General features: G+C 41.7%; 1 protein-coding gene across 5 annotated transcripts in view; it reads left to right on the top strand.

The window, feature by feature from the left end:
* The window catches only part of CRTC1 (CREB regulated transcription coactivator 1), a 53,284-nt gene extending 31,925 nt beyond the window's left edge, over positions 1-21,359 (top strand). For 2 of the 5 annotated variants that reach the window (XM_075037889.1, XM_075037888.1), the window contains 6 exons: positions 450-586; positions 1,167-1,418; positions 3,648-3,749; positions 9,030-9,116; positions 9,961-10,141; positions 10,930-21,359. In XM_075037889.1, the coding sequence (XP_074893990.1) occupies positions 450-586; positions 1,167-1,418; positions 3,648-3,749; positions 9,030-9,116; positions 9,961-10,141; positions 10,930-11,141 (971 nt within the window). In that variant the 3' untranslated portion in view covers positions 11,142-21,359. The remainder of the gene's footprint in view (positions 1-449; positions 587-1,166; positions 1,419-3,647; positions 3,750-9,029; positions 9,117-9,960; positions 10,142-10,929) is intronic. The other 3 variants (XM_075037890.1, XM_075037892.1, XM_075037891.1) reach the window with 3 other exon arrangements.
* The last annotated feature ends 1,215 nt before the right edge of the window (positions 21,360-22,574 follow it).

Below are 22,574 nucleotides of genomic sequence, written 5' to 3'. Positions count from 1 at the left end.
GATTAGTCTTTTTACATGATCTGTTGTCTTCTTCCTGAAGTTTGAGCCCTTACAAATAAAGCAGAATGTGCTTTTCCTGGGTTCAGTGCGTGCAGCCTGGGAGGTGTGCAAGAATGATACCTGTGGCTTCTGTAAACCGCTGAAGCTGCTCTGCCTATTTCAGTTTCAAGTCAGTGTCTATGTATGAACCTGAACAACTGTGACTGGTTTTGGTCCAGGATAAACCACAGGGATCTTCCTCTCATCCTGATGCTCTTCAGCCTGACAAAATTAATTGCAAATTAGCTAACAGGTTTCAGCCTGATTGGCCAAGGCGCATTCAGCACTTTGCATTAAGTGATTGTCCCTTTATGCCATTCATTCTTCATCGTTCAGGTAATTACCTCCATCCAAGTATCAATAAACCATTGCTCTGTTCCTGTTTAAGCTGGTTTGTTCCTTCCTGGCAGGAATGACAACGACGCCAGCCCCTTCCCAGCAGCACCGTCAGCCAGCCGTCAGTCCTCTCTCATTGAGTGCAGACTCAAGACGACCACAGTCACAGCAAATGTCTCCTACGCTTTCCCCTTTGTCACCAATTACTCAGGTAGGGACTTGCTTGGAGAACTAAAATTTTTCAATCACAGATTAATTGTTTTACTCTACCTAGGGAGAAGCTGGCTGTAACTTTATCTCTCCTGTTCTGTAATTTTCTTCTTTAAATGTGTTCATTAATTCAAGCCTTAAAAAGGGAGAAGTTTGTAGAGGGGACAGATTTTATTTTCACCTTTCTAGAACCATGGTAAAAAGCATCTATTAAGACACTTTTCTGTAACGGTACTGTCCCAAAGTTAGTCGTGAGGTTTGAAAGCTGTTTCTCTAATTCATGAGGGAAGCTCAATTAGCTTTTAAAATTGATTTCATAATTGTGACTCTGTGACTGACTAGGTTATCAATTTCTGACCTGGACATTCAACTGGGCTTTTAGAGTATTTGTTTATTGCACACTGGAGGTGATACTAAGTCTTTTGAAATATGTTCTTGACTGTTTCTGAACCTTTAGGTAACATTTTTTAAATGCAAGATAAGATTGACTTAGTACAATTCTCTTGGTGTGAAACTTGATGCACTTGAAAATGAAGGGAAATTACCTGCCAGCATGGATGACTTTGATTCTTCTTTTTAAGGCCGTGGCTATGGATGCATTGTCTCTGGAGCAGCAGCTTCCCCCATATCCATTTTTTAGCCAGCCAACTTCCCAGCAACAGCAGCAGACCCAGGTGGCAAGTACCCTGCCTCAGAATACTCCTTTAATGCAGACCTCTGGTTTACAGCGAGGAACACAGCTCCCCCCACTCTCCGTCACGGTACCTTCTTCCATCCCACAGTCACCTCCGGGTAGCCAGAGCCAACCATCAATGGGAATAGACATCAACTCGGTAAGCTTGGGCACAGCTGAAAATGATAGAGCTTTCATTTGAAAAACCTGGGAGTGTACAGTGTAGTGTCAGAGATCAAGCTGGAGAACCCTTGTAATAAGTCTACTTCTAAGCAGAGTCTGAAGTAGACTTAAATGTGGATTCAACCAAAACCATCCTAAATGTTTTATAGAGGAAAATTTGGGTTTAATGTGCACTTAGGGTGGACATATTTTCATAAAATAGTGTCCCTTACGACTCCATGTTTGATTAGACCAGCTTAAATATATCAGCATTTATTTCACACCTTGTGGCTGCCGTTGCATTGATACGTTTTCAGGCTGTTAAATGTAATGCACCCCCTACGCATTGTATGTCATACAGTGTTGCTATAGACTGGAGGAGTTAACAGAACTTTGATAAAGAAACCTGCTAACAAGCATTTTCCAAAAGTTGGAGAGAACAGGTATTTTCTATACATTTTATATTTAGAATGCTTTCATTTTAAGGAATTTTAGGGCATACATTATTATCTTCAAAAATTGGATTTGTGGCTGCCTTCAGATGCCTGGAAGAAATGGAGTGTATACATACATATAGCAATGATTTATGGACAGATTTCTTTTTTTGCTTGTTTTAACATGGTCTGTTATAAAATGTTGTGTGTGTCTCTGCATATGAAAATCCAAAATGCAGAGCAAGATCAGGGTTACAGGCTAGCTAGGGAAGAATTTCACTGCTTGTTCTCTGCTCATTCTCCCCTGCTGCGTAGGATCTTGGTTGTCTGACCTGTTGTGTCCTCCTGGCAGTGTTGTAGTGACAGTAATTGGTTTGAGAATGAGAAGAAATCATTCTCTATTGATGTAGCACTTGATCGTGGACTTGATTTGTGGATGAAATTTTTAACAGTTGTGCTGATAAGTGCTTCGTGAAGGAAGCTGCTTCCCTTTCAGGATTGGAAGGGGAAGAGGGAAGGACAAATCCAGCAGTGGAAAGGATATCGACCCACTCAACATGTGTCTGAATGTTTTGATTCTAATACATAGCTACCAGTACAGATGATTCTGATTTTCATTCTTTGCTTTCTGTGTTGCTTTCTTCATCCTAAACTTCTTTATGACCTTAACTTTTAGGGTGCTGAGCTTATCTTTTAAAGGAACTGAAATTATACATAAACTTAAATTTAAAGCTAGTTTATCAAAAAGCTGTTTGAGCTATGTTACAGTCTCACTGACAACTTTAATGCAGTTTTTGTAAAGCAGTATTGAAATTCATTTTGCTGTAGTTTGGATGTCTGCTTAAGTGCATAAGTAGGAATGCATAGCAGAAAGGGTTAAGACATATTTTCTTGAGATTTACAGAATTCAGTGTCAGAAAGCATTGGAGTACAGCGTTCTCCCACACTGCAAAGCTATCTGATTAAATTACTCCTTTTCATAGAACTACTGGCTTGCAGGTTTTCCTCAATCATCTGTTAATTTCTAAAGGAAGTGTAATGAGAAGAGCTGTACTTACTATTTATGTTAATTAGAGCAACATTCTATTTAAATGTCATTAAGATTATTAAGTTGTTCAAATCTAAGGTTCTTTATGACTAAAAAAAGGTAAATCTTTGAAAATGAGTTCTCAAGATGACTGAGAACAATGTAAATATAACTAATAGAAACCTCCAAAACGTAGTGTGAATTCTCAGACAATGTCTGTTCCGTGTCCTGGGGTAAAATGCAGCTTTGAGAAGGGTTTCAGTCTGCATGGTTATACACTTCAATCTCAATAACACACCCAGGCTATTTAAGACTAGGCAGAGTAATACGAGAAGGGTTTCCAGAATAGTGTAAACACAGGTTAAGAATATGTGGGTATGGCAGTTGAATTGAAGAATAAATTACGTTATTTTTGAGTTATTCCCAGCTTTCAAGAGTTCTTTTCCCTAAATCGTTGGCTGACCGGATTTTTTTTTTTTTTAATTGAGCATAACTGAGAATAGGGAAAAAATATTTCAACAGTTTTGCTTGTACGACAGCCCTGCCCTGCTCTCAGCTGTTCAGTCAGACAAGACCATGCCATGCTGATATCTTAATTTTCTCCTTTTTGCGGCATTGTTCACAGTAATTGTGTCTTCATACATAGCCAAGAATTGCTGAAGAGGATGGTTTCTCCCAGCTTCCTCGAGCTGTATATACGCCAGAAGTTTATAATTTTCCAACCTTCCATCAATCCCATGGTCTTTAATTCTGTGTTGTTCTGTAGGCTTCACTCCAGCAGTACCGCAGTAATGCTGGATCCCCAGCCAACCAGTCTCCCACCTCTCCTGTCTCCAATCAAGGCTTCTCTCCTGGCAGCTCCCCTCAAGTAAGGGACTCTGTGCTTCCACAGGCCTTGCTTCTTGTGTTTGTTTTTAGTTGAGTCTCTCCATTACTGACCCATAGTTGTCTCACTGTAATTGTATGTGCCTCATGCATTACTGATGTCTCATCTTGTTTGCAGTTTCATTCAGTTCCAGAGTTTTTCAATAGCTGGTGAATTGCCTTTTTATTGATCAAAGCTACTATTTGAACACTATTAAAACTCAGTTATTTCTTTGGGGTGTACCGTGGACAGAACCTCCAGGTAGACCCCTTTCACTGAGCAATATTGTGTAGGAGCTGACAGATAAGGTTGGGAGGGCAGGGGAGAGAAAGAGAGGGAAACTTAAGTGCCTTCTGCAGCAGGATAACTCCTGTGGCACTAAATATCCCTTGTGTGGCTGAATGCATTTACATCAGGACCTTTTTTTATGTGGGAACATACACTTTGAAAGAAAACACTGGAGGAAATGCTCTTAAAATTAGCAACTGTATCTTGTGGCTTGCAAGTAATGGGTTACTAAACAGGCTTTCTTGCATGTTAGCTGGTTTTTCTTCCTGTGTATGTATATACTCATACATTCACATGTCCTATATGCAAGTCATAGATTGGGGTGTGTGTAAACCTGACAAGGGGACTTTTTATCTGCCAGCAGCAAGACAGTTAAAAGCAAAGCAGTCTTTGGGGGTGCCCCTAATGTAAGGGAGTGAGCGTATTTTCCATACAGAAATAAGCTGATGCTGCTAAAATAGCTCCGTATGGCTGCCCTTTTCCTAAATCCCACCTGTAGATATGAGGTGCAGGAAATTCTTACAGAGCATCACAATAGAGTCTGAAAATACATTTTCTGTTTCATCATTTAACGTTTAAGGCTGTAAGGAGGATCGTATCTAAATAAGTGCTGCCCCTTCATGGTTCCAAAGCAGAAGCTTCGTCTCTCCTTGCCATTAGCCAGAGACAGGTCACTGGTAAGCTCAGTAATAGATGCGAGTGTCAGGACTGTCTGGATTTTCTTAACCCTTGCTTAATTGCTTCTTAACTTCTCTCTCTTCTGCCTGCTTCTGCCAGTTCTGCTGTGTTCTGTGTGTGGCTCAAAGAAAACAAGCAAACTTACTCCTCTAGGCTGTCATGTAGAGCAAAGCTGTTGCCAGTCTTGCTGCAAATTCTCAGGTCCAGTTCTCATTTGGGTGGTGCATCCAATTTTGATTTTTTGTGTTGATTTTCTTTCCCCCTTGACTTCTCAATAACTCTTTCTTGGTTTTGTCCACAGACTCGTTGCCACTGGTCAGTCCAAAGTACTGGAGTGCAGCAAGCACTCCCCAGTGGAGCACATGCTTGACTATAATTTTTCCAGCTGGGCCTGTTTTATCCTGTAAACTCTTGCCTAGGTTTTGCTATTCTCAAGTGGGACACCATGACTCTGTGTGAAAGGAAGAGGGTTTATTAATACTGCTTGCTTTAGTATTGGCCTCTTAAAAATACCCACGCAATTCTTTATTTTTGCTAAGTTAAAAATGAGACAGCTTTCCTGCCTCCATCAATGAACCAGAAGCTAGTAGTGGCGAGTGAGCTATCTGTGGTGGTGGACCTCTTAAGGCTGCAAATAGTAAGCATGGAGAGAAGCAATGGGGGAAGAAAAAACAGTTCGGAAGAAAACTTTGGGTTGGTTGTGATTATGAGAGCAGCTCCCAAATAGCAGGATCCGTTAGACTGTAGGGTAATCTGCCAAGAGTAAAGGCAGATTGGTTCCAACAGCAGAATATGCCCATTGTGGAGCAGTCTGGCACTGGCTGACAAGAGTGGAATAAAGTGGGTGTGACCGGGTAGGCGTCTTCCACTTGCTCCCGTTTCTCTGATTAATTTTAGGTTAAATCGTTCTGCAGCGTATCAGTATGATGAGTGACGTGCTCTAAACATAGAAATCTGTGGTTTGATTTTTATCACATACGGTTCATTCACCAGAAGTTATTTTTCATCTTTCCGCATCTCCAAATCTATTTGCTTTTCTGTTTTGGATGTGTGTTTGTTATATGAAGGTCTTCCTGTTCAAACACAAATTGAAAAGCTCTGCTTGTAGTTCTCAGCTTTGTGTTTGCATGGCTTTTCATTGACAATGGCTTGTTTATTACTACTTTGCTTTTCTCCTCTAACACCTGGCATACTGTTCCAATTAGATAGAAATCTGCTTTTTAAAGTAGAATGGCTGTATACTGGATAATATGGTATGTATTTTTAGATTAATAATTTAAGCCAGGGGTTTTGTGGTTTGGGCTTTTTTCTTTTCTTGCAGTCACCACATCATTAACCCAAGAAGATGTACTGTTGACAAAACAGACCTCATCTAGTGTTTCTGGAGGAGATGGTGTTAGCAAGATGTTTTTCACAGAGTTGTCGATAAATTATTCTAGGACTATGAAGTGTTGAAGTAATGACATTTCCAGTTGATTTCCTTTGGGAGTTTCAGTGCTTACAGATGTAGTAACGGGTATACTTCAGAGCTGAGGAATAAATATGGGCTTGTATGTTTTGTTAGGAGTTACTAATGTAGACTTGCACAAATAGATTTTGGTCTCCTGTTTATTATTTTTCATGTTGCCCAAACTTTTTAGGATGGGAACAATGCGTAGTGGAATGCAAAGATTTTAGGTTTTGCCCTACTTCTGAAAAGCTCCTGTAAAAATGACGTCAGAAGTTAAAGGAAAAAAATACCTTGATTCTCTTTGGAGCTCTTGAATTGCAATTGTATTTCTAGGGCCAGTCCAAACTGGCTTTGATTCATGTCGAGTATGTGACATCCGGAAGCGCAAATTTTTCATTAGAAATTGTTATAAAACATCACACAGTTTTGAAGCCATGCCTGTCACTTAAGATGGGAATGATTTTCCTGTGACAGAGTTAAGCTTGGCTGGTCCTGATCTGCTTGCTTGAGTTAGCTCTATGCTCTGACTCTTTTTTTTTTTTTTTTTTTTTTTTTTTTTTTTTTTTTTTTTTGTTAAGAAAAAAATAAGGCATGTAGCAGATTGAATAATGTGGAGTTTGAGTAGTTGATCAAAGTGTGACTGGGCAGTAAGTAGGATGTCAGTGGTTTAAAGAAAAGTCTGTGGTTTTTTATTTAAGTAGTGCTTTGCTTTTTCTCTTATCAGGTATAATGTGGCTTTTGCTTTTGATGTTCGATAACTTCCTTGTAGCCCTGTCTCATGCAAGGGATACAGCAGCCACCGTAGTTTTGAGGACCAGATGATAAATTGGAAGACTGGTTCCAATTACAACCATTTTTGCCTGCTTCTAAGGAGGGTATTGAGTAGGGTGTTACGCTGCAAAGACGTCTTTACTGTTCTGTGGTCATTGCTGTAACAGATCATAAATGCCCAGGAAAGTGAATCGAAATCTTATTTTTGTCCATAAAACCCTATTCTTGGCTCAGGCTCTATTTAATCAATCTGGAGGATGGGCTGGCTTCATTTAGTTAAACCATTTCTTACTGAGAAGTTACTGTTAAGATCTTCTCTGACAAAGATTTGGAGGCAGTTGTCTACTACCTTTTCTGACTCTGCCCGTACCATACTTTAAAATGCAGCACCGTGGAGGTCTGTAAGGTTTGTGTTTCCAGTGTTCTGACGTTATCCAGCAGCGCTGTTCTGCAGCAAATTTCGCTCTTCTCCAAGTGCATTCAAATTGTACCCGCACCTTCGCATGCAGCCGGTGGAAAGTGCTTTGCGGTGATACGTGGAGCAGTTCTTGGATCATACAGGATCTGCTCAGCAAGGAATTTTATAGCATGCACAGCATGTGCTGAACTTTCAGCCACCTTCCCCCACGGAGTCTCGTTCTCAGGCTGTGAATTCCTCCCTTGATGCTACATTTATCCAAAAGCATCCATATAATGTCATAGCCGAGGATTCTGGCTGAAGGTGGGAAGGTTTTTGTTTGCTTTAAAAAGAATATATTGTTGCTTCTTTCCTGATAGTCCCCTCTCATGGAGGTTGTGGGCAATTTAGGTTTTGGGTTTTTTTTTAAATACAGAACTTCCGTTCTTCTCCTTGCATGCAACCTGCAAATAAGCTGCGCTGAGATATGCTACTGATGTAGGAGGGAGAATGTTTAAAATGTGATGTTTGCTGAAATTTTTGTGTTCACTGTTGTGGACATCCAGTGGTTTTCTGAGAATCTTTGGCTGTGTTCAGTGCTTTTAACTGTGGTGGCTGGTGTAACTCTGTTCTGATATTTCCTAGGTTTTTGCTTAATTTCATGTGCTGCTTAGGTTTTTAAGGAGAAAATTTGTAGCCTTCCTCTTTTAGTGTATAGATAAACCAGCTGGAAAATGCTATGCAAGGTATTGATTTTTTTTTTTCAAGAGTGATACAAACTCTCCATGCAAATTGTCTTTTATAGACACTGTCTTTTATAGGTGCTCTCTTTGTCAACAGATGTGGGGGGGTTTCAGCTGGAGTATCAGAATTTATGACAGTTTTAAATACGAAGTGATCTCGCTGTGATTTCTTTTATATCTGGCAATTCTTTGGGACAGTATTGAATAGTATGAAAACATTGACCTCAGATTCTTGATCACCTTTAGAATAATTGATAAATGATGGAGAATAACTGATAAATGCTTGTCGTGCTAGAGGGGACAGTAAAGTTAGCAAGGCTGAAGAGTTCCTCCTGAGATTCTTGCCTTTGAACTGCTGATAACATGCTTTACCGGGCTTTCTCATTAACTTTTCTGATCTGCAGCTAAAGTGACATGACTTTAAAATGTCAGTTTTGTTTTGGCATGTTGTTGTCTCAGTGAAGCTGGCTGTTCCGTGAACACGAGGTTGCAGAGGCTGTTAGCTAGTCACTACCTGCAAGCTGGTGATCAGCTTTGCATTGCATTTTGTTTTAATGTGCAGTTTACTTCTGTATGGGGTTTGTCTTTCACCCAAAAAAAAAGTTCACAAAAAAGATGAAGTTGTAGAGTGATTTTTTTTTTCTTGTGTTACCTAGCGCACTTGTCTGTTTTCATAAATCAGAAGTTTTATATGTTGTATGTCCTCTGTGAGGAAGTTTGTTTGGTTTACTTGACTGTATTTTTGTGCTTACCAGAAGGCAGCATAACATGGAAGGATTTGTGTGTTGGAGGGAAATACTGAATGTTTTATGAATTTGCTGATGGTTAGTGGTGGTTAATAATAAAGGGCTAACTAACTTCGAGACGAATCGGTTGGAAGGTTCGAGTCACTCGCACACCGTGGGTACATCTGTTTGTGAGATTTTTGCACCATAAAGACTCTGTTTTGTTTTCAGCATTCTTCCATTCTGGGGAGTGTATTTGGTGACTCCTATTATGATCAGCAGATGACAGCTAGGCAGGCTAATGCCCTATCCCATCAGGTGAGCAAATTCATCTCAGATTTTCAGCTATATTTCGGCCACTTTCAGCTTAAAATAAATATAGATCAACTTCTGATTATTTTATGTGAGATCACATTTTGTCCATATAGTTTTACTTCTGTTATTTTTAGTTTGCAGTACTTGGGGATTTCTTTTATTCTGGTTTTTTTTTGTTGTTTGTTTTTTTGTTTCCCCCCCTCCCCCCTTCCCCTTCATCCCTCTTAGCCATTGTAGCAGATGTTTTTAAAGGTGTTCTGCCAAGTTTATTGGATTAAAAATAACGAAAATAGATTTTAAAACCCCCACTTCTGGCCACAGTTGCATTTGAGAAGGATTCACCTGTAGGTGGTAACAATATTTACTCCTGAATTTGGCAAACAACTCGTGCATGGTACCAAAACCTAGCAAGCAGGCCCGTGCCTTCGTTAGTTTGGCCAACCAGCGCATTGATTTATTCAACTGTGAAATATGCTCTGGTAGCAGGAAAAAATGAGATGGCTTCTGAGAGGCAATGCTTGATGGGCAGATACCTGAGTTAGTAGCATGAATTATGAGGGTTTTTTACTTTGTTTTAAAGCTACCTTTTCTTTTGTTCTTACAATATCAAAGGCAACAATTTTATTTTTGCATCCACCCTCTCTTCATTCCCCTGCACTCTGAATTTGGCAGTAAACTATTCCGGAAAGTTAACTGAAAATAGACCATATTTTGATCAACGAAACCTAAAGATGAATTTGTTTGCCTGTCTCTTTCAATGTTACTTCCCATACTTGAGCTTTGTAAGTTGTTTTGCTGTATTTCCTGATGGTTAGAAGTAATAATTCCTTTGTGCCTTGGTCTTCAGCTTGAACAGTTTAATATGATAGAAAACGCCATTAGTTCCAACAGCCTGTACAGCCCTTGTTCCACCCTTAACTACTCCCAGGCAGCCATGATGGGACTTACTGGCAGTCATGGCAGCTTGCAGGACTCGCAGCAGCTGAATTACTCCAGCCATGGAAACATCCCCAACATCATTCTTACAGGTAAGAAAATCACAGACTTAACCAACAAGCAAAACTTCTCCGGTGTCGGTGTTTCTCTTCATCATGCAATGGCTCACTTCAAGCCAAGAAAGGAAGGGGTATAGTTGCCTTTGAAGGTTTTGTTTCACCTTGTGTAAATGTTGGTGTTACCAGTGTGGTGTATTTCCCAAGTGCCGGGGAGCCTGACGGCTCTTGTTTAATCCCAGCAAACAGGTAGAGCTTCAATGGCAGCACTAATTGTCTTAGAGACACTCCCTGCCTCTGAATTTACTGGGTCCTCCACCACAGCGAGGGAGAAGCTGTGAAAGCTGAACTTCTTCCGCTGCTTCTCTGTTCGAGCTTGCCAACAAAGGATTTTTTAGTGTCACATATGGTAGCGAATCTGGTCACGGTTGGGCGTTTGGAAACAATTTCTGCACAGGCCACTGAGAAAGCTGTAGTTCAGTCTGTATTTCAGCCAAGGACTCATGCTGATTAGGTTCATGTAAATTAAGGTTATTCCTCCTACACATAAGAGAGAAAAGAGACTCAAGTGACACCAGTTTGTGGCCCCCAAAAACACATATATGAATTTTGCTTTGTGTTAGGTCATTATGATGGTTTTGAGATGCTCTGACAAGTCTGTAATTCATCCAGCTGGAAATGAGGATAGACGTTTCTCGTCTGAACGTCAGCCTTAGTTCAATAAATGATTCTGGAATTTTTGCAAGCTGTTTTATGACTTGTCTGCCTGGCAAATATGTATTTGCTAAGTCCTACCGACATCCTTCTCTTGCTCTTCCCTGCAGTGACAGGAGAGTCTCCTCCCAGCTTATCAAAAGAACTGACCAGCTCTTTGGCAGGAGTGGGCGACGTCAGCTTTGATACGGATTCCCAGTTCCCTCTGGATGAACTCAAAATTGACCCTTTAACCTTGGATGGACTGCACATGCTGAATGACCCAGACATGGTCCTCACTGACCCCGCCACAGAGGACACGTTCAGGATGGACCGGCTGTGAAGCGTGGACACCAGGAGCGTGGGAACGACGCTTGTTCCTGGAGCCCAGCCGAACTCGAGAGTCCAGTGGGTCAGTCGTGTCAGAACAGGAGCTGCCGAGAGCAGCAGCTCTGTCCTGTACAACATGTACAATGAGTAAAGCTTGTCGTTCTAAGCTTGCAGCGCTGCAGACCCCTACTCCCTGTCGCGCCGTATTTCACCCCTTATCCGCTCATTGCCATTAATGAGTAAGGAGTTTCCATCAGCCTTTTCCTCTCCAGAGCCCCCCCCTTCCCCCCACCAAAGCTCCAGCGTTAAGTTGTCAATTTATCCTTTGCACTAGAAAGGGGGTGGTTTGGGGCAGGCGAGGAAGGTTCAGAGCCAAGGGTAAAGAGATTCTTTCTAACGTACCAAATCGTTGGCTGCTGTTTGAGATGGGGAGGGGGAAGCGCCGACTATGCCCCCCCTCTTCTCTCCCCCCCACTGATTCAAAAGCAAATCTCTGCATTGCCACCCTCTGGGAGGGGCTGGGGGAGCTTCGGCGGTTTTGACTCTGCTTTGTGACAGCTGCTTCGTAGAGTAAAACGCTTCTTCCTTTATCGATATGCCATGTTTGTTTTCAGGTTTGTTTCCTTGACTATCGTCCTGCACCCACTGCCTCTTCTCGTGCCCTGAGCAAACTCGCGTACTTGGCAAAGCGGAAAAGCAGCCCGGCAGCCCAATGGCCTTTTGTAGCCGGCTAGTCAAAAAAGGCGACTGTAAACACTATTTTCAAAGCTTTTTTTTTTTTTTTTTTAAATATATATGTAATATATATATTTATATATATATGTATACATATATATAGCGCATTTCTGAGCACACAAAAAAGTACTATAATTCATTACTTGATTAGCACGGAGGAAGGATCAGAACACTTTAAAGCAGCTAAAAGAATATAGGAGACTAACTTGCAGAGCATATTTCTAATGTTACTTTGAGAGATTCCTGGGCAACAGGAAGGGCATTTCTATAGCAATGCCTGGCTCAAATCATGATGACTTTTTTTATTTTTTATTCTTATTCATTACTTATTCTGTTACCATTATTTATGATCTTTTTGGTTTTTTTATTTAAGTATTTGGATATTAGGAAAGTATCTAAACTACATACAGCCAGTTGAAGCACTCTACATAATACTTGTACAGTACATCTTTTTTGTGTTTTTATTCCAGAAATATATTATATATATTATATATATATAGGTATTTTTAACTAACTGGAATTTTAAACAGATGTTGAGCAGAAGTAAGGAAGCCTAAGGCAAGTCTAGATGTTTTCCTTTTATACAGTTGAAATAGGGTGGCAGGAACTTAGACATTCCTTCTTTCACCCTGGGGAAAAAATAGCTTGCTCCACAGTGAATAGTACTGTATCCTCGAACAGGTTGAGATTCTGTTAAATTTGTAATAGACTATTTCTGTTAGTCCTTGTTAATATTCTGTGCTGCAGTATAACAGACTGGTGAATGACACTTTATCAATGGCAGATTAAAAAAAAACCCCAGACCACCCATTGACTCCAAATTGGTGGTTTCACTTAAATGTCATGGCTGAATTGATGGTGACTCCCAGATCTCTGCACTTGGGATTCTTATCAAATTTGGAAAACGCATTTAAAGATTTATCAAGAGCCCAACAGGCTTATAGTAATTGCCAAGGGCACCGTTAAAACGTTGTCTTCATTACACTATAATCTGCACAGTAACAGAATGTGGAAGTACAGGACCCTTCTCTTCAGTAGAAGTTACAAATTAACATTATTTTGAGTCTTATTAACAAATTAAAAATTACGTTGCGCCTAACACCCTGAATGTGAGATGAACGAATACCTGCTAGAGGAAAGCACTTCCATGCAGTAGGGGTTGAACATCCACATCTATTTTTGTTAAATACAGCCTCAATAAAAGAGCCATTTTAGTTTTCATTTCAAGATGAGTTGTGCTTTGTTGATTCCCCACCTCTGCTGTGGTAGTTCCACATCTGGACTCTTTCAACTCGGTCTGCATCAGCTGGATTTGCTTTCTGTCTAAAAACGTGTCCGCTCTTCCTCAGCTGTCATGACTTTCAAGCAAAAAACCCTCAGCACTTCTCCCCGTCCTATTCCACTCGAGAAAGATTCTCCTTGCTGTTTTCAGCAGGTGAGAATGAAGGTCCACAGAGGAGCGAGACTGCTCTTAATGAGTTATACTAGGTTTCTGTGTGCTTCCAGAAATCGGTGGGACGCCGTCCTGAGATTCACGCAAACACTGCTGAGCAGAATCGTTGTTGGGATCTCTCTAATCTGGGTGCGTGTTTGCTCACGTTTGTGCCATTAGTTGACCATTTGCACTAAAAATGTTTTTTCTTTCAATCTGTTAGCTTACATGTGTCTTTTTTGTTCCTTCCCATGCAATTGAAAGGTTATCCTGCATCTTTGTTGAAAATGTTTTTTGTCAGGATTTAAGCCCAGTAGCACGTGTTAACTCCTGGTGTCTGCTTATTTCAGATTGCTAATGCTTTTTCAATTTAAGGAGGGGAAAAAAAAAAGGTAGCTTCGAACAGGAGGATACCCTAAAAGAACAGGAGTAATTTGGGCACAGGTGACTCGGAGTCCTTTGCTTTGAAACAGCCACAGGTACAGTGTGAGTTGAATATGCTTCTTGCAGTTCACGTAGTTCCTTGATGGGATTTCTGTCTGTATCATGCTCTCGTTCGAATGACTCTCATGCATGTAAATTCTTGTTTGTGATCTATTTTTTTAAAACCAGAGTCACTTCAGAATGAAGCATCCAAGTAGGAGATGAGATTCCTCACTGGAGACTTTTACAGGGAGCTGTTGCTAAATGCTACCTTCTAATTTTTTTTAAACTACATGTGTATATAAGAGATCTTGTTTATTAGACTTGTAAGTAGACATTTAAAATGGCCTTAATTTAAAAATAACACGTCTGGATGCAACTGTCAAAATTAGGGACCATCTAGTTGAGAGAAGTCCAGGTTTTGTTCCTTTCATGCGGGGCAAATGGTGAAGGGTGCTTTGGGAGTGGGAAGGAGTAAGATGAAGTCATCGTGGGAAGCAGATGACGGCTGTGTATGACAAGATGTGCTTCATCTCGTAAGCCCCAGTAGTGGGCAGGCAAAAGCTGCTTTTAGTACCGACCCTTTGAGAACCGGAGCAGTTATTCCAACGGCTCTTGCATTTTGCTTCCCGGGAGGCCGCTTTCCTGACAGCATCATGTAGGAGCTGCACTTCGAGAGGGATTTTTCTCTCCCTCTCCCCTGAAAATTTATGTTTTTGTAATGTGTGTATGCATAAGGCTGATCTTAAAGCAAAAACAGTCTATTAAGTTGTCAAGTGTAAACATGGAGCGGATCCCCAGTGTTTTCGGAACAAGTAATCCGATTTTATTTGAAAATTTATTAGTACTGTTTTCATTTTAAATTTTGTATGTAAGGTGAGAGCTGTTGGGAGCGGCTGGCCCTTCCCGTCCAGGGACGGAGGAGAGCAGAAAGAACAGCGGAAAGAAAAAAGGATTACTTAGCAAAAAAAAAAAGTAGTAGTATTTATAACTTTTTGAGTTAAATGATGTTGAAGCTGTCTGGTGTCTCAAAGGGTTACTGTCCAAACATACCTGCTGAGTGAACCCTACCCCCTCCCTACAACATGTGTTTTTTTATATATATATATATATTAAAAAGTTCCCAAGCTAGACTGTTGCATTTGCCAATACAATGGGGAAACAATAGGAATAAACCTTCAGTGTATAAAATACTGTGATTTTCAAAAGAAAACCAGAACTTCTGCTGTTCATTGCAGCGCAGGTCGGGGCAGGGGGAGGCTCTTTTCATTGTACATAGTATTCTGCATTCTCTTTCAAATGAATCTGCACAGGCCGAGTTAAGGTCACTCTCTTGCCGCATGCGTGACTGACCGCGGGCAGCACCGAACCTGTCGGCTCACTACTGCTTCTGCATGTCAGTGAACACTTCGCCAGCGATCTTTAACTGTGCAAAACCTTTCCTGTACAGACAACCTCGGATTTTTTTTTTCTTTCCCTTTTTTTTTTTCCCCTCAAGAGGGAAAAGGTTTCCAGAAAGAGGCTGCAAATTAATTTAAGAAATTGTTAATTATTCATACGATTTATTACCTTATTTTAAATTTAATTAATTTTTTTAACAAGTGTGCCTGAGAACGCTGGTGCGAACCCATGCAACAAGAACGCTTATGGATGAAAAGAAAGAGCTGCCCTCTGAGTTTGCATAAAAGCAGCATCTGATAAGTCGCAGAATCATTTAAACTTCCCTCACAAATAAGGTCTTGGCTGTGCTTGCTTGTAAAAGCTTGGATTTCTGTAGAAACAATAATTAAGGCTTGACATCTGTCCCTTAATGAGCATGGTACTCGCCCTGGAAACCCCCTCTGTACAAGAAGGAAGAGGAAAGCCCCCTCATCATCCCGTAGGTTACAATGTACGCTGTGCTTTCAGGAGAAAAAAAAGCGTTTATTCCTCTGAAAAATGGAACCCCCGTCACTGTGATGGCAATGTGAAAGCGCAGGTAGCGTTTGTTACGTGTGTCTGTTCTTTTTAAAAAACAAAAAAGCAAAAAAAAAAAAATTATAAATTTGTAGTGTTCCTGTTCTTTGTATTTTTAGTTGCATATTATTTATACTGCGCAGTGTAGGCATGGATTGCATGTCAGTTTTCTATGCGGGCACCATGATGACATTATAACTGTGTATTATAAATCATTTTTACCTTTTTAAACAGAATCATTGTGTGGAATTTCTATACTGCAAAACAAAACACTACATTACGTACTATATTCATTTGTGTTATTTATTTTATTATTTTGGGGGGGGGAGGGGGGTGGTTTTGACTGTGGTGTATATTGCCTTATGTGGGCTTGACCAATTTTATCAAAATAAAGGCCTAAAGGGGTAAAATACGTTTACTGTTTTCTTCAGTAAATTGACTCGTGGCTACCATAGGGGCAGCTGCGGAAAGCTACGTAGTAGAAAGCGTAAAGGGAAGCAAATCCATAGCGGAGAGGATCTGTCCAGAAAGAAAATGCAGCTACATAACATATAAACTGCAGGTAGTGTGGAGTGCCGGTCTGAAAAGTGATTTGAGTCTTACATGATAATTTGACGTCGGTAATTGCGTAGCGAGTATGAAGAGCCTTGTCTGACCCTTCCAGATCCATCTGTATGTGTCCTGATTTCTGTTAAAGAAACTCAATACGGTCGTCTTTTGGAGCAGCCATGAAAATCTCTTTTCAGGTGACCTAAACCCAAACTATTCTGGGGTTCTAACGTCGCCCAAAACAGGCAGCGCAGATGCTTTGGGGAAGGTCCCACTGCTCTTTAGCTGTTGCAGGTTTTCTGCTTTTGAAATACGAAGCGTCTGTCTGAGCGCTGGGGATTTCTGAAGGTCACAGCTAACGAGACCAAAGAGAAAAGAGCAAGAACGGGTGCCCGCACCCCTTTTTTTCAGGTTAAGATGCAGCGCGGCCACTGAGGCCGGTGGGTGGGGAGATGTCCCCGGTGTGGTTTGAGCTCCCGCCTGCAGTTTGGTGTTTTGAGCAGATGTAGATCCTTCCCGCCTCGAGTTTCGAGCACAGAACGGAATCTGTTCTGCCTCGATGTATTTTGTCGAGGAACGGGGTCACGGCAACGCGCTTTGCACGTGTCGGCGTGGTCTCGGGTGCGGAACCGTGGGGCTGCGCTGGCGGCGGGTCCCTCGGTTGCCGTGTGTTGGTGGGGAGAAGCGGGTGGCTCTGACGGCTGGATTCCAGAGAAGATGGTGCCATCGCGTCGGCGGTTGGGCAGCTGCTTTTCCCTACTTGTGTTCTGACCCCGGCTGTCTCCTCGTAACCAGCTTAACCTGTTGCTTCTTTAAGGTTGTGTGTGTCATCTTGTAACTAAATAGTAGGCAGGGAAATGCCTAAATAGCATTTGCTTTGTTTTATCTTGGTTCTTTTTACTTTAAATTTTGCTGTTAAGCATCTACAGGAGAATAAAGTAAATGCTACGTGTTGAATTTTCTGATGTGCGTTTTCTGCTTGCTGGAGAATCACAGTGATCTAACGTTGGTGTTTCCTGGTGTGTACGAAGGTCCTGTTTTGTTGGTTGTGTTTTAATTTAGTAATTGGTTCAGCTTTAAGGCGACATAATTTGGGGCAGAAAACCCATGTGGCAAGAGACACATCTTTTTTTTTTTAAGAGACAAAGGGAAAAACGCCAAGGGTTCTTGACCTGTCTCCAGCCATTTACTGTCACGATACACCTGGCGGACCTGGGTAGCAGATTACCAGTATCGGTTCGGCTGTCGGTAGCCGGTCGCTTTTGAGTTTCTCCGACTGCTCATCCCGGTTTCCGAAGAGCTTTGGTGTGGTCGTGCAGCGGGGTAGGGGAGCATCAGAACTGCTGACTCGGCGCACCGAGACTTTAGGCTGGCTCTTGGTTTGGAGGGACGGGAATGCTCCTGGAGACGCAGTCGCTCCCTGAAGCTGTCGCGCTGTCCTGCTGCGCAGCGTGCGCAGAACCTGCTGCTGCGGCAAAACTTTTAGTCCTTGGAACAAAAGCGAACGCCTCGGGAATCGCTGACTCGGGAGTCGGCAGCAGCTATCAGGGACCTGTCAGTGCGGTATCGCTGTGTTTTCCAAAACGCTTTGCTTGCCGTAGGTATTTCTGTCACCGCCGTCACACAGGCGAGACACCGCTCTAAACAGTGACAGTACTTCAGATGTTTTCTCACAGCGTGATGATAGGAAGGAAATGGAGATGACAGTTTAGACGATTTTACTCCTTAATTTTGCCTGCCTTCAGCCTGTACTGACTTCCAGATACCGCTACTTCATTTTTTTATTATTTTTTTTTAAATTTGCAGACAATATTTCCCCTTGGTGGCTGCTGATGTGTTCAGGCAAGAGTGGTAAAGCTATCAGCAGAAAAACTAATCATAGTATTTGCAGGAGCCCCGTATGGGAGTGCACAACATTGGGGATAAATGACGTTTTCTTGCCATCCTTATCTTTTCAGTTTTTGGGAAACTGGGATCTGCCACTGCAGGGCACGTGTTACAGCGGTTTGTTTTGGAGTGTGGACATGTTGATGTTTAATCTGTCGCTGGTTTTAGTCTCCTTTTATTGAGCTCAAACCTAAAAATAATAATTTGAGCAGTCGGTTTGCTCAATGGGAACATGAATTATCTATTTCCGATAGCTGCATTGTAAATTAACAGCCCTATCCGTGTGCAGAAGGGACAGCGTTTTCAGAGCTGGTGTAAAGGATTCCTCCCCCTCAATAAATCGGTTTTCAGTAATGATGGTGGCTTTCTGGATTAGCGTAGACCTGAGCTTGAGGTTTGCTTTAATTGCAGTAGAAGACCTGAGCCGCTTTTGGGCCAGTTTGCTGGTAACGGCGTAGCAGAAACCTCCCAGGGAGGGAATGTAATCTGGGTTAACGCAGGGAACTCGGACAGACGTGCTCTGGCTTTGAGTGAACAGGCACGTTCGTGTTAGCGTGGCTTCTGTCGGTCTTAAAATTGTTGTTTTTTTTAATCTGTGTCGGATCAAGTTTTTATTTTATAGTGTTTTTCTTCATGTTGTGTGGCGGATGAGTCGGAGTGAAGTGGGCCTTGCTGGGCCAGGAACTGGTGGGTGTCGAACGTGCTGGCAGATGACAGTTGCTGTCTGATGGTATTTGACTCTTCTGGCCAATGTTTTCAAAACCCTAAGAGGCTGGGGGGGGCACGCAGTTAAACAACTCCAATCTTACCCAGATTTCATCTCCTGGTCTACCTTAGACATTAGCGAATCCTTCAATAAATAAATCGGGACAAACAGAACTGAGATTGCGATGGACGCTCTCAGCATGTGAACGGAGGGACTGACTGCATCTCCCTCCCTGCTCTTGTCTTGAAATGTACGTTCTTCAACTGGAAGCTGTATTTGAGCCTTGTATTAACACACTTAATGAACAAAGGAGGTGTCCCTCAGCTTCAAAAGTGTCTCTGAAAATGAGACAAAACCAAAACAGTTGGTGCTTCTGCTGGAGAAATGCAAGTCTCGGAGTCGGAGACCGTACAGGCTCCTGAGATGCTTTTCCGGAACAGAGTTGGTTCAGATCCCATTTTTGTCGTTTGCAGAGGGTTGAACCTCCCCAGGCCCTGACGCCTGGGCGTTTGCAGGAGCAGAACTGCTCGCTTACTTTGAACATCTCCAAAGCCGGCGTTCACCGCTTCCTTTAGGAGAGGATGCCTTGTGGCGCAGGGAAAGGAGGGGATCGATGTGTGTCGCGTTGCTTTGAGGCCGCTGGTCTCCAAACCGCTCTCTAGTGGAACCGCTGTGGGACAGCGCATACATTGGATGTAAATTTGCCCGGCTGTAAGCTCTGATTCATTCAAATTTTCTGTACTGAACGTAGTCACAACCTCACGCAGATAAAGCTTTAAAATCTGTCAAAGGGTGCCCTGTTCTGCAAGTAAGCTGAGAGGTCTTTAATTGCGGTTGAGATTTTTAACTGGGAAAACATAGAGTTACAGGGAAATGTTCTGCCTCAGGAATGTGATCCTCTACCAGATGCAAGTTTTGCTAAATCTTTAAAGATTAGTCTGAGACCTGTGCAGATTCATCCACCCTTCCGTTCTTCCCTTCAGCGTGCAGTATAAGTTTTTGCCTCAATACGCATAAATTGTCATAATGGAGTTAATGGTGAAGGGCAGCCTTGGGTGAGCCTTCAGCTGGCGGTAGGAGGGTTTAATTTGTAATGAATCTTGACTAAATCCGTGACAGTAGGGCAGGGGTTTGGATGTGGAGGCAGTCGGAGCTGGGATCGTTTAAAGAGCGAAGTACAAGGTGATGTACTGGAAAAGCGCTGTACATGCTGTTGGCTCCCACGAGACGCCTGCTCTCGGGGTGCTGTACCTCACTCTGCCTTTGGAACTGCTGTATCTGTACAGTGCAATGTAAAGTTCATTTGTACAAGTCCTATGGATTATTCAATCCAACTTTTTTATACTGTGGTTTAGAAAAAAAAGGGATGAAAGGTCTCCATTTATAAATCTAATTTAAGAACCGGTTTCTGCAACTGGAGCAGTGGAGTTGTCAGTATTTCCTTCAGAAATTTTACAGGCTTAAACTTGCTCCTAGAAATCGAGCTGAATTGTACCACACCGAGGGCAATTTTTTAATTCAACAAAATCTGCTCTGGCTGTTTGTCAAGAAAGAAAAGCAAGCAGTTCTCGAATATCCTTGCTGATGTGTAATGTCACAAGCCTCTGTCTGAAAGGAAAAGATTAAGCTTGGCTCAATTTTGGAATTTCTAAGACATTAAATATAGAGAAGATAAATAGGTAAAGCTTCTGTCCTTGCAGAGTAGATGATGAATATAAAAGTTATATTTATGGGGCAAAATGTTGGGGGGTATAGGGCTTGCTTAAACGAAACTTTCTTTACTTACCGGATCCTGAATATTCATGGCATGAGCATCGACGCAGTCGGAAGATAACTAACTGTGTGTATAAATATACCGTATACACATCCACCAATCTTCGGTCAGCATTATACAGCGTAGTAATTAAAATATTGTATTTCAGTCAGCTATTAACTAATAAGTCAGTAGATATTGAGGTTTGATTTGGGGGAGGAATTAGAACATTTAGATACTTCTGACCTTAACAGAGCCCCCATCTGTGGAAGGATTCCTTGTAGAAGGAGTGGAAGTTAAATGTATTAGTACTCGTGAAGGGAAAGTTTGATTTTAATAAAATTAAATACAGCTGCTTTTGGCAGCTTCTCTCACAGACTGGCAGCTAAAAACAACTTTATGTAGTTCATTGAGCTTGGGGAAAAATGTCAGATTTATGCATTTTCAGAGACAGTATAATATACTGTTCTTTACAAGCTAAACTTTTTCTATTAAAATAATTTGTGATTATTTCACTGATATATGCAATCCTATATTCAGCTACAGCGTTGGTGGCACAGGAACTCTGGAAAAGTTGTCCCTGCGACATAAAAGTTTTATTTATTGTGTTTTTCTATAGGTAAAGTGGAAAACTGAAGTTGGCTTTAAGTGTTTGCAATCTGAGAAATGATGTGAAAAAGCAGCTCAACTAAATGTACATTCTTTTTGATCTTTTCTTTTTTGTGTGAAGGCTTTTGTCTTTGTATCTTTGCATTATTTGTAAATGAAATGTAATAAAAGTTCAAATGTTTTTGTCTCTGGCTGCTTAGCTTTTTCTTAGTTTCGTTTGTCGTTTGTTTGCTTTTTGACTGGTGGTTTTCAGTGTTGAAATATTGGTGTTTTCAGTGCTTGTGTTTATAAAGAAACAGCAACATCAAATTATTTTGGTTAGCTGGCTTCTTACAGCTATGAAAACTGACCTCTGTCTTACTCTTCAAGAGGAAACTGCAGACAGATCTAAAAGATGCAAAGCACTGAGATAAATCGCAAAATTTGAGCTGTCTCCAGAAGTATTCCCTGTGTTCTAAAGTCTTGTGGTGACGGTGTGGTGACTGTCTTGACTTTTCTCCAGTCAGAGCCTCGGTCACATTTCTGGACTGCAGCATAGTCTTAGAGCTTTCTGGGGTAAGGAGAGCCTGTCTGTTGGAGTTGTTGGATTTTTGAAAGAGAAAATGAGCATGTAAATGTTCAGACTTGCCTAATTATTGTCATACGCGGGTGCTTTAACAGCCGGGTGTAGCTTTCACCGCAGTAAATCTTGCATTAGGCTGGTCATCGAGGTAAGTAGAGGCAGTGATGAAAAAAGTTGTACGTTACTAAGGCAGCTGGGACAGAATGACCAACTCCCTCAACTTGGGCAGTTATTTCATAGCTCTTTTGAATGGAATTAATCTTTTTCTGATACTGTGTCATGCTTGTCTGTGGGAAAGGTTCATCTGTAATCAGAATTCTGACCTGAGGGACAGGTGTGCTCAGGAGAAAGCTGTCGTTCTGGTTGAGTATTTTGTGTGAAGCATAACTAAGTCGATCTGCAGCAAGGCTGAGTGAATGCATGTGACTTTCCAGTGATCAGTGTAAGTGAAAGTTAGTTCATTTCAGCTCTCAGCTTGGAAACACACCATCTCTGGCCATATCCACTTTGGAATCAGTTTCTTGCAAGCTATATAATGTCCCTTCAGTACTTAAAGCCATTTTGTGTAGGGGATATTGTACTCTGGAGTGCCTCATCTGCATTTTTTTCCTCCTGGGGAAAGAAAACTTAGTGGCTGTTTTCATGACAGTCTTAGAACCGTGAAGGGAGATGTTCTCTGAGTGCTGTGATCAGCAAGCCAGTTCATCTCTAAACAAGGCAGTTAGCAAAACTAGTCGTCTTTCGGCAGAGCTCTGCTTACACTGTTGCCTCCGGAATGTGAAATTCAAATGCACATAGCTGTGGAGACCTGTGCTTGGTAAAGTGCAGCTTTTG

This window comes from Buteo buteo, chromosome 10 (genome assembly GCF_964188355.1).
Source record: "Buteo buteo chromosome 10, bButBut1.hap1.1, whole genome shotgun sequence".
In the NCBI taxonomy this organism is placed as follows: domain Eukaryota; kingdom Metazoa; phylum Chordata; class Aves; order Accipitriformes; family Accipitridae; genus Buteo; species Buteo buteo.
The sequence above is the reverse complement of the archived record's forward strand: the minus strand, read 5'-3'. Positions and strand labels throughout refer to the sequence as shown.